Consider the following 12,631-nt stretch of genomic DNA (forward strand, 5'->3'; position numbering starts at 1 on the left):
AAGCGCCACAATGTTTTTCTATCGAGAAAAGAGAGGGGGGGGGAATAGTAATGAAACGGATTAAGTCTTACAAGAAATGCTTCCACAGCAGGGAAGAGGAAGGGATAATTACATGTACTGCACTCACCCAATGCCCATTTACACTAACATCTCAGTAAAGGCATGCCGTGCCATTCATTAAAAAAAAAAAAAAAAGTCACCAACACACTAGGCAAGACAAACCTATTGCAGTGCGCCATATTACACATTGGTGCTTTGTTGAAAAGGAGGGAAGGGGGGAGAGTTATGGGGAGAGTGAAATACTCATTCCCATAATTAGAGCCGATGTGCGACACTGAAGAAGTCACACGTCAGCTCTATTAGTCGAGAACTGAGCAATTACATACCGCTGACTGCTTCGGTCATAATCTCTCTGCAGGGATTCCCCCTCTCCAGCGCCGACTGGTGGGATGGACAGGGAAGGGGGAGGAATTGGCCTGTTACAGTTAGTGGCATAAACCTACAGCAGGATCAACAGATTAAACCAGTTTATGGGGGACTCAAAATGCTTTGTTAATGCTACTGACCATCTGAATATTTTTTAATTTTAGTTACACCAGCTTTCAGGAGACTTTATGATCCCTGTATAACTCTCAAAAGGACAGAAAAACCTATTGTAGCTATATTTCTAGACAATTTTTTGCCCAAAACTTTACTGCAACCCCTTTCATAAATCGACAGGAATCCTCTATACTGAGTGTCCATGTTCTAGTGGAAATAGTATGTTTACCATGTGCACAATCATGAATGAACTAGTAATGTAGATCACTTCCCATTCATTCATAATTGGGCACAGTAAATATACTCTGTACTCGAATATCTACAAACACTCAGCGATCACTGACAGCTGTCAGGATGGAGAGAGAGTACAAGCAATCACAGGAGGCTGGTTCGGCGGTGCGAGAGGAGAGCTCAGCCACCTGTGACAGCTGTCTTCGCCCCCACACCGCCGCTCTCCATCCTGACACGCTGTCACAGGAGGCTGGGCGGGAGGAGAGCTCAACCTCTTCCGACAGCAATAGCTGTCTCCACCCTCCTGATCTGTGACAGGAGGCAGAGCGGGGAGGAGAATCACCAGCTGCTCACAGCGCTCTCCTTCCACAACGCTCGGCCTCCTGTGGCAGTTTCTCTCCTCCCCGCTGGGACACAGCAGCGCCCAGCAGGGAGGAGAGACCCAACTGGGCCCGAACCGCCAGACACTGGAGCCGGGCTGACCAACGAGGGAGAGAGAGGCGAATCGCCCGAAGTTCCAACAAGGTGGGGGGTTTGGCCACCGGCAGGGGCCACCCCTAGGCTGTAATTGGTCTTTAGTTTTGTGCCTAGCGTCCTTCTCCTGCAGGTGGCGATATTACCCTACCATTCAGAATCTACGATCTGTTGCCTGTGTCCTTCAATGAACGGGAGAGAAAAAAGGCACTTTTGGCATTTTGTCAAATGTGCCATTTTCGGCAGATATGTTTCGGTGGCCAATACATCAGTGCATCCCTACTAACAACCAAAACATTCAGCACTGACGTGGGAAGGTTTCCCATTTGAGAAGGCCATCTTTATATGATCAGCCTGTTGTGGCTTCAGAATTTCTTTAATAAACTCAAGTGTGAAGTTTTAGTAGGAAGTCATAAGACACTTACGAGAATTCCTCCTGCATTACAAATTTCTCTCCCTTAGCAGTTTTGATTCCGACAACAGGAATGTCACTGGAACTGGAATCCAAGCCGAACTCAGTCACCTCATGTGCGAAGGATTTGCGGTTAGCAACGGCAAAGTTGAGCTTCTGTCCGGCATCAAGGAACTTCTTTGCAACCATCATTACCCTGAGAATAAATAAAGTCTGGTTAGCAAGGCAAACAAACCGGAATGTTTCAAGTCCCTGACACACAAGGCTGATTTGCAGATAGTGGTTGGATCAAATCTGACCAGCCTTACCTCAACCCAAAAATCCCTACACCCAAGTTCCCACCAACTGCATTGGCAGTTACAAGCATGATTTTTCCCTGCTGGCACTACCATTACAAAGCAGGATTATGATGGGACTAAACAAGCCGATACACGAGTTGAGACAGTATGTAGGATTATGACGAACAAGTTTGATAGGGCCGATACAAAAGCTTAAATAGGAAGTCGCAAATTCCAAGAGAAGCCAGAGAAATGAGACTTGCGTTGCTAAACTCCTTCTAAAAATGCTTTGACTAGCTTATGCCGACCCCACTAGCTACACTAGCTAGAATACTTTATAATCACTGACCAGGAACCATTACACAGATGAGTCGGGAATGCACCAAGGCAAAAATGTGCACGTTTCATGACAATCTCAAATTTGGAAGCCACTACATTGCCATGATGACCAGGAACTAACATCCCAAGGTGGTTAGTTATGGCAGCCTTCATGTTTGTTATCCCTGTTACTGTAGACACATCTCCATCTTTTTATCAACTTTGTTTACTGAATAAAGTTACAAGCACACATTGATGTCAGCCTGCACAATGAAACTTAGAGCAGCTCACCTATTCCTCCAGTAGTTGGAGCCCTTGGGGTTCTTGTCATAGTCTAAATCATAGTAGGCCACAAGCAAGTCTTTTCCTTGGATCGATTCTCGGTTGTCTTCTGTCAGATGGGGGCAGATTCCAAAGCTACAGGAAGAGGAAACATTTACAGACTTACAAGTACATTGGTGCAGGAATGTGTACCATGTGAGGTGACTAGTTGCTTATTCGCAATCAATGTGTTGCTCCGTTTCCAGGAAAGGTTAGAATATGCATTACCACCTGGCTCCTAGATTTCCTAGTAGGGAGTGTGCGATCATAGGGCTGGCAATTCATACACAAGGCATACAGAGTTACATCACCTTTGTCTGACTGCCATTGGCTCCCATTCCATTTAAGACACACACCTCAACTTGATTAGCGTCACCTCCTAAAATACTACTGCCTTGAACTAGACCACACTGCACACAAACTTGAGAAAAAAAAAGTTGCTGTTCAGTTTGCTGTGTTAGCGCAGTGAAATGTGCATTGCACTAAAGCAGCCAGGTCTTTATAGGAAGGGCTGATAACACACCAAACTGCACTAAAAGCCAGACATGCACCTTTGTATGCAACAGAGCACTACAAATGCACGTTAGAGCCTTACCACACTGCAATGCGCATGCATTTGCAAGGTGCATTGGGTTGCCATTATCAACTCACCAGAATTAACACCTGAATGCATTAATTCTTCTTTCTGCACCACGACAGCATGAGGGGGCCCTTAATCCTGACTGCAACTATTAATTTAATATTTTAAATCGATTAGATGGGCGATTACTTTTTCGGTTAAGCAGATACAAATACCATCCTTATATAAAATAAATACACAAATTCAGTGTTCAGTGTTCCAGGTGATCTGGACGACATGTGCATCCACTGTGGTAGCATCAAATGCTCATGCGAGTAAAAAAAACACAGAGGGGAATTGATCAAATCTGGAACAGCTGTTCATGGCAACCAATCACATTTCATTTTCAAAGCCTAACTGAACTGAAGGAAGCTGACTGGTTGCCATGGGCAACTGCTCCAGTTTAGCTAAAGTCCCCCAAAAGTTGAATTCAGAATAAAACTGCATGCCCAATTGTTTGCAATCACACTGCACTGAAACGTATGGTATTGTGGTACTATGCGTTCCAGTGTGGTCAATCACACTGTGGGTGGAAGGTGCTTTGGGGTGCCATTGAAATGATGGCACTACAACACAACTCCGCAGCAGAATAGCTTCTCCTAAGGAATGACAGCTGCCAGTGGCAAGATCCTGCAGACAGCAGCTGAATGTGAATACAGCAGGTAGTGGGCAGGTGCAATAGCCAGCTTGCTATTGCCAATTTCAAATAGCAATAGCAGGCTGGCTATTATACCCACCCACTGCTTGCTGTGTCCTCCTCCCAGCATGGAGGAGAGAGCTAGGGGATCAAACCAACAAAATGATAATGAGAATAGTTGACAACTATTCTCATTGATCGATTAGTTGGTTGCAGCCCTACTGGACATGGAAGAATTCCTACATACAGTTGCAAAATGACACTATAGGATTTTGTTCATGCTAAAAACATTACCTGCCAAGTGATGAGAATGCAAAATTAAATTCTCTCACCACTAGCAGTCAAGACAAGCATATGATTTCTTAAAGCTTGGTTTTCATCTCTAAATGGGTCTAGATTTGAAACTCCTCTATGGCAGGCTCCCCATAAACAAAGAATGCTTCATAAAAGGCATCTACTAAAACAGACGACCAATAAGTGAGTCTGCATGTGCAGCTTCTCTGCAGTAGGGGGCCACAACCTCCCTTATCATGCCACTTTCCTATCAGCTCCAGGAGGTCAGAAGGCTGCTGTACAGCTCTTTTTAGCCAGAAAAATCACAAGGGGAGAGCAAAAAAAAAAAGTGGTGGTGTGAGTGACTGAAGACGACCTATAAATATAAAATTAGAACTATGCCAATACACACACTACATGGTTATGCACTTCCAGTCACTGTAAATGATTCCAAACTCTTTCACAACGTAACCATTATACATTGGCCAGACAATAAGAAAAAACGGTAACCATTAGGCCTGGAGGGTAAACCGGGTAACCACAGAAGAGTCCCAATTTAGAGGCAAGCTACAGTTTGATTGATTAACTTTAATAACTTGAAGGCACCAGATGATTTGTAAGAAATCATACGCAGAGACCTACACTCTGCTCCAGTTCACAAAACCCCTAAAGTGAGTCTATAGATATTTTGTTCGATTAAGGAATTGTTTAAATCCTGATCAGGTTTTCTGCCCTCTGGGTTGGGAAATATTCCCCTACTTCCTGTCCCAGAGACAAAAGAAAGGACCCCCCCTCACTTTGTTGTCATATTGGAAGATTTGCCCTCAAACAACATTTCCAAAAATGTCTGTTGTCACCAGATTCCCTCATTTGTGTCACTATGACCATGGCAATCTATCCAGCAGGGGTATAGACAACAATGAACACCCATCTTGAGCCTTTAGCCTAATACTTTTTCCAAAACAGAATTTCGCATTTGATTTAAGATCCGGATCTTTCTTCAGCAGGAGACCATCAGTTAAAAAATTTTTTTTTTTTAAAGTCTCGGAAAATAGCCAATTGGAAGAATTCCTATATGTGGAATAGTAGGCTGGCCTAAAACCATTTTCAGTGAAAGGCAAAATTTGTTCAGGAAGAATAACCCCAGTCTGTTTACACAACTGTACTTGCATGTGCAGACCAGTTTTATGGAATTTTTTTAAAACCAAATTACTCACATGTTATCCTGGATGAACTTCTTAATTTTATGGGATGTAATTTTCTCATCTGCAGGGAAGGAGACTGAGCCATCTTCAAACTTGTTTGCAAGACGAGGTGGACGGAACAGAACGATGCCCCTAAGAAAAGAATAGGTTAATATAATTTGACAGTCAGCTTCTGTTCTAGAATTTGTCTGTGAGCCAGACAGGTGCACTTACTCGCCATTGTTGTCATATTTATTCACCAGCCCATCATCATCAGTGTGCGCAAACCGGTACTTCTCCCTCAGTGTGTTGGCAGCCTTCAAGTACTCCTGATGAGGATCGCTGTACAGATCACGGAAGAAGCCTAAAGTGGAACAGACCCAGTCTCAGACTTTTATGAAAAGGAACAAAGGGCATTTTCTATGGAGCCGAGAGGTTTCCACTCACCAACCACTGAGGCATCAGAATCTGCTATGAATTTCTCAAACTCATCCACAGAGCGCAGAGTCACTGACGCAGGCCCAGCCTGCTTCTTCATAGTGCTGACAATCCCATCTGATAGAGAGAAAAAAAAAAAAAAAAATTAATACATTGCAGAAAAGTATCCCCACCCCAACCCCAACCTTTCCATTAAGTTATTGTGTTGATCTGCAATTAAAACAAATGTATTTTCTCTGCTCTACATAAAATAGTCTAAAATGTTCAAGAAGGAAAGCGCCAAGTAAACCATTGGGCAGAAAATTTCCTTTTTCCGAGTGAGGAAATTGGGTCACAATCCAAGAATAGTACTAAAACAAAAAAAACACCACGAAAACAAATGGATATTTAAAATAAAAAAAAAGGAATTCTGTATAGATTATACAATGTGTCATTTGCAGTATCTTATGTATTGTCACCTTTGTGTATGTGTATATATATATATATATCTACTGGTGAGTACGGCACTGCATAAAACATGATAGGCGAGGTTGAATACAGACGTGTGCATATACACACACATCAACTACCAAATCCCTGTATACTGTGTAAACCTGACAAACTAATCTAAGTGTTTGATCTTATCAATGCTTTTAGCTCATACAACTGCAGAGAACTCCATACTTTTACTGCTCCGACAGTAAAAACCCCCCTTGTGCAGACAGATTTATATCGCTTCTCACCCAACTTCCTGTTGTGACCTACTTTGCATTTAATTTACATTTGTTGTCCAGCTGATGGCCATTACTACCTGAAAATAGGCAATTGAGCATGAGCAGATCACACCAATTACAGCATACTACTAATGGTGTAGTAGATTAGTGATCCAGCTAAGGGCCGTTAATCCTTGTATATACCCATGGCAACATAAGGACTATGTATTAATTTTAGGGCCGCAACCAACTAAGATTAATTGATAACCGATTATGAGAATAGTTGTCAACTATTCTCATATCGGTTAGTTGGATCCCCTAGCCCTCTCCTCCATGCTGGGAGGAGGATACAGCAAGCAGTGGGCAGGTGCAATAGCCAGCCTGCTATAGGCCATTGCAATTTAAAATGGCCAATAGTAGGCTGGCTATTGCACCAGCCCTCTACCTGCTGTATTTACATTTAACTGCCATCTGCGGAATCTTGTCACTGGCAGCTGTCAATCCCTGGCTGAAGCTATTTAAGCGCCATGTGCCAAAAAGTTTGGTTTCAGCCTGACATTCTGCTGCGGGATGTGCTTGCAGTGCCAGTCATTTCAATGGCATCCCAAACGTGCCTCCCACCGACAGCGTACCACAATGTTGTGTTCCAGTGCAATTGCAAGAATTGTGCATGCAGTTTTTTTTCCTGAAGCAAGCTTTATGTATGCAACATTGCATTTGTGTATTTTATTTTCAAGAATAGTACGCATTTATTTTTTTATCCAATTAGTCAAGAAAAAAAACAAAAAAACACCTCACAAAATAGCCAAATAATTGAAGATAATTGTTTGCAGCTGTAAATGGTTTTACCTAGGGATGTCCCGATACCAATGCTAGCATCGGAATCGGGCCCGATATATGGGGAATCGGAGTGAAACTGTGAGTAAGGGAAGCTGGGACGGGGCTGGCTGTAAATCTATTGCTGTAGTGTACTGGACGTGTGTAATGTATATGTTGTACATATATACAGCACACACCTCCACTACACTCCAGCAATAGAGTTACAATTCTCCCCTGCTAACATGAATAGGTTAAACCATGATCCATAGTACATAACATGTAGTTGTACTATGGATCATTTAAAGTCACCTGTCCCTTTAAGAAAAAGTATCGGTAATTGGTATCGGCAAGTACATGAGGGGATGCACTTGTACTCGGGCCTGAAAAAGTGGCATCGGGACATCTAGTTTTACCAATAGTTATACCCTGAAGGGATCATTGATAAATCATTCACCCAGTCTAAAATGACTTCTTGTAACCTGCATAGAGGATGATTTATACATGATGCTCACACAGCATTCCTGCCACAAGACAAGAGTCCAGGAACAAAGGGATTTCCTTAGCTACATCTAGTGGTGGGAATACAGTATGAACCCCCATGTATAAATCATCCCTTATGCATGTTATAACAAGTCATTTAGACAACAGAAGTTTACAAGCTCCTGAAGAGCAACTCGTTTCAATGCTTCCAGAGTTTCTTACCGGCACTCCTTGGCCCATCATAAGCACCAGACTCCTCTCCATCTCGGAAGATTTTAATAGTGGGGTACCCGCTTACTCCATACTTGTTGCAAGTGTTGGAGTTTGCTGTGCAGTCAACCTGAACACAAAGACGACCTATTAAAGCTATGTTTAAATAAACTAGAAGACCTTTACAGACTGAGTTTACATGAAAACTAAATTACAGTAGCCCATAGGAAACAACCTAAATTCCCTTTCATGGGTTACTGTATTTTGTAGAACTTGTAATGATATTTACACACTGGCAGGCAAACATTGTAAGCCAATATCTGGCCGACATTAGGCTGGCACTTATGACCTTGTTCAAACAATGAAAAGTCTAGATCAGGCAACCAATTCATAAAACCAGGAGGGATGCATAACTCTGGCAACCAGAAGTTTACATATGAACTGTATTTGCCACCTGGCAACCTCCAGATCCAGTCTTATGCTACAGTGAACGATACAGAACATTCAATGTACTTGTAACAGGTAAAAAGTTAAAGCTGCCAATACCAACTGGTTTTAAAACTTGGCCCCATGGAGATGACCAATCATGGATTCCTGGGGACTAACAGATTCATTTAGCCCTGCTTAGATTTTGCAAGTTTAACCTGCATTCAGCTTTTGCACCTGCCACCGGTATAATTTGTGTGGGCAGACTAAGCAGTACTTTTTAAATATATTCCTCCCAGATGACCCAACATCCAACTATACAGATTTCAGAAACAAATGCACACACATCAACCCCTTAATGCCGAGGCCTTTTTAAAAAATAATTTTTGCACCCATGTTATAATCCACATTTTAGGCCTGAAAACTACTTCAAACCCACAAACATTTTCTGAAAGCCAAAGCCTTGTAGAATGAAATGGCAGCAGAAAAATTTTATGCTGCATAATATTAGCGCAAAAAAAATTCGTGAAAAATGCACTTCAATTTAGTGCCCCAAAAAACACAAGAAAATAGCCATATTTTTAAAATATAAGAGGCTACAATGAGTAATTAGATACCCAACATTGCATGCGTCTGAAACTGCAGCAAAATTAAGTACCCCAAAAAGTCCATAGACGCTTTAAAAGCCCCAACAGGTCATCAGTTTTGAGATGCGCATAAATATTGGCCCTAGAATTATTGTTCTCATTCTGGCGTGTGCAGCGATACCAAATGTGTAGCGCAATCATTTTCGTACGTAGGCACACCCGACGCATTGTTACGTAATCACGCGTGTGCTCGCAGGGGACTTTTAACAAATATGTAATGTAAAAAATTGTAAAAAAACTTTAATTGCTATCACATAAGGAGGCTTACAATCACTCAATACGATAGGTGGTGACAGGTACTCTTTAGGGTGACACTGAGGGGGTCCAAAGACCCCTAGTGTCACCTTTCAACTTGAAATAAGCTATTGAAGTGCAGATTGCACTTCAATAGCTTATTGCCGGGCTACAGGAGCCCAGCAATGACAGCTATGGTACCGGAAGTGATGCAATATGCGTCGCTCCCGGTCCCATAGAACGTGTAGGAGATCGGTGAACGGAGGTTTGCCGCTCTCCTCCCCAGCTTTCCACCGACAGCCAAGATGCCAGTCCCGGGCACGTAGGAGGGGCAGCGGAGCCCAGGAAACATGGCAGGGGTGGAGGGCCGTTTACCGGCCCGGAGAAGCAATCTGTCGACAGCCAAGTCGTCAGAATTGCTTCTATTGGAAAGCCGACAGACAGCTTTACAGTTGTAAACAGAGTCCCAGCGTCTTTAAATGCAGGGAGTCTGTTTAAATGGGTCCGGTGCCAGTGACGTACTATGGACATCACTGGTCACTAAGGGGTTAATAAGAGTCAAGTGAAGGGGGTGATTGTGACCATTGGGTGTAACATGAAACTCCTTTCAAACCCAAAATCAAAAAAAGGTGACCAACCACTCTTAACGCATCGATCTGACCAGTCTTCACATATTAATCGGCTAAAAACACACATGTTAAATATCGCCGCAAACGTCGGAGTGAGAGCAATAATTTTAGAGCCATTAATCACTGATAACACTAAACTGATGAGCAGAAAAAGCGCTTTAATCGTCCCCTATGGGCGTTTTTTTCGGGCGCACGCAATTTTAATGCTTGACATGTTTGGTGTCTATTTACCCAACGTGACCCCGAATTTTATGTTTTACTAAAAATATGGGTAAGAACAAAATGTTTTATAACATAACGTAGGGAAACTGTTTTTTTTTTACATTTATGGTACTTTTTTCATTATATATTAAAAAAAACAACACCCCCCCACCAGTGGTGATTATATACCCCCAAAAGAAAGCTCTGTCCCCAAAATTTTTTTACATAAATTGCAAGGCTATAGTCCGGTCATGCTGACTGGTGAAATGTTTGACTGACGAGACACCATCACATTTTTCAAGCCCTGATAATGACAGGTATTTTAAATCATTCCCACTATAAAACGAGGACACGTGTCATGTGAAGGGCTCTGCGTCTAACTTCACTGTTGTAGTTCAATTAAGGGGTAAACAAAGCATGTATAGCAATCTGTGAAAGTCTGCATTGCTGTGTCTTAAAACATTAGATGCCCTCACACATTGTTTTCCTACAAACAGCATGCTAATACCTTTGCCAGTGCAACAGTTCCCTTCAGTTTTGTGGCAGCAACTTCAAACTCAGGAGCAAGCTTCTTACAGTGTCCACACCTGAAACGAAAGAAACAACCCACAAGAATTAGCCATTTCCCAGTTCTGCAAACGGCATTACATAAAACAATGTAAAACTAGATGGCCAATACCATTAAAAAGGTAGTATGCCACTTATGCCTAAAGACTTAGATTTGTTGATTTAGATTGAGTGCTAAATACAAATGCCTCGCGTGTCACCATACACAGCAGATAATCAGCTGTACTTGGTATTTAAAGGAGAACTATGGGGTTAAGGCTTTTCCCCATAGTTCTCCTAAGGGTAACGGGAGGACACAAACTAGCGTCCTCTCATCACCCAAAGCTACAGCTCGCAGTATACTGAGACGCCGCAGGCGGAACGGATCCCAACAATTGTTGAGATCCAGCCATCTGCGTGAGTGACAGCTGGCTCTGCCTATCCAGAGGCAGAGCCAGCTGTACCCTCCCCCTGCCTTCTATAGGTAACTGAACCCAAGAATTACCTCTTTAAAAAAATCATTTTTTCTTCTTTGTTCCTTGAGGTATGGAAGCTGCCACCTTTATGCTATGTAAAGTGTATTTTCCATCCATTGTAAAAGTTACAGTATGGATAGAAGCAAACATACCTGTATACAGCAGGTAAAGGCAGTTTAAAGTGATGGAAAATTTCCACACTTACGTTAGCCAATTCTAAAAAAAAAAAAAAAAAAAATTGTCTTTCCTCCTCTTGGTGGTCTCCAAACCACGATCTGCATATATCAATATATGAAATCCAATCCACGACATGAAGTCACACATGTACACATCTTACATCCACATTAAACACCAAATCTATTTACTGAAAAAGACAATTAGCCTTTTAGCAAAATAAAATGTTTAGAGTGATGACTTGATTGATTTTATTTCCTGAACCTCACTGATAAAATGAATTGCACAAAACTAAGCTACAGTAGATTTGTCATGGCCCTCGCCTGTCCCCATAGATTGCAGTATGACAGACATCCAGCACAGCTTGGATCACAGTGTAGTTGCAAGGATGCCAGAGTGGGGTGGAGGGGGGAGAATTCAACAGAACAAAAAGTTGAGGAATACACCCAGCCAATAGAAAGAGGCCACCAAGCTCCTGATGGCCAATAAGCAGCAGACACCACAACAAGGACACACCCATAACGATCACACAGGCTAGGGCAGCGCCGAGTATGCCGGGAGCCGTAGTTCACAGCAATGATTCACTGGCTGTAAAGGGAGGAGATGAGAGCGCAGGAAGACTACAAATCCCTACAGCCAATGCCGAGGTGACAAAGCAACTCGGGAGAAAGTGAAACAATCCTCCAGCATAGAACAGAAAGTTCCACCCGGGTGAATCCTGGAGGGGATTTCCTCTACCCCAGAACACCACAAGAACCGACAATGAGAAACTCACATAGCACAACACACACTGACCTTGTTAAACAAAGCCAACCAAGGAATCACTCGCCTAACAAAACTTCATCATAGACTCTAGACGTCTATTTTCCAGGATCGTCTGCAACTTCAGAGAGCAGCAAGTTATGTACCTCATTACATACAGGAGACATCCTGAGGATCCATGAAAACTGCCTGAATATCCCAGTGTGTCACAATCAGCCTGTGGCCGGTATAAATCCTAAAAGTTCAGTTCCTCTCCACCACACTGGAGTGCCCCATTATCTACAGCCCCGTTCATCTATGAACCATGCGCCATCTATAGACTAGATCTGGGGTATGGAGGATTGAGGGATGGATTAACCATTTAAGAGATAATTTACATGTATTACTGATCATTTGTATTGTAAAGCAATATTTTCAGCTGATGGCAAAAAAAAAAAAAAAAAAACAAACCATGTGAGCTGCACTCTATACTCACATATAATACTGAACAATGCGGGTTTGTGACTGCCAATATCTAAAATGATCACAAAAATTGACGTGTATGGCAGAGATCAGACAATAAGACGGGGAGACCGGCCACTACCAAGTTTTGGGGGTGGGGAGGCCCATC

General features: G+C 42.6%; 1 protein-coding gene across 1 annotated transcript in view; it reads right to left on the bottom strand.

Moving 5' to 3' along the window:
- PDIA3 (protein disulfide isomerase family A member 3) overlaps positions 1 to 12,631 on the bottom strand; it is a 17,487-nt gene that overhangs the window by 3,918 nt on the left and 938 nt on the right. The window contains exons 2-8 of the mRNA XM_018566918.1: positions 10,572 to 10,650; positions 7,939 to 8,056; positions 5,735 to 5,842; positions 5,522 to 5,651; positions 5,321 to 5,440; positions 2,545 to 2,670; positions 1,671 to 1,853 (exon numbers count right to left, since the gene is read on the bottom strand). Coding sequence (XP_018422420.1) covers positions 1,671 to 1,853; positions 2,545 to 2,670; positions 5,321 to 5,440; positions 5,522 to 5,651; positions 5,735 to 5,842; positions 7,939 to 8,056; positions 10,572 to 10,650 — 864 coding nt within the window. The remainder of the gene's footprint in view (positions 1 to 1,670; positions 1,854 to 2,544; positions 2,671 to 5,320; positions 5,441 to 5,521; positions 5,652 to 5,734; positions 5,843 to 7,938; positions 8,057 to 10,571; positions 10,651 to 12,631) is intronic.

The sequence above is a fragment of the Nanorana parkeri genome, unplaced genomic scaffold (genome assembly GCF_000935625.1).
Source record: "Nanorana parkeri isolate BGI_ZX_2015 unplaced genomic scaffold, ASM93562v1 scaffold987, whole genome shotgun sequence".
Taxonomy (NCBI): domain Eukaryota; kingdom Metazoa; phylum Chordata; class Amphibia; order Anura; family Dicroglossidae; genus Nanorana; species Nanorana parkeri.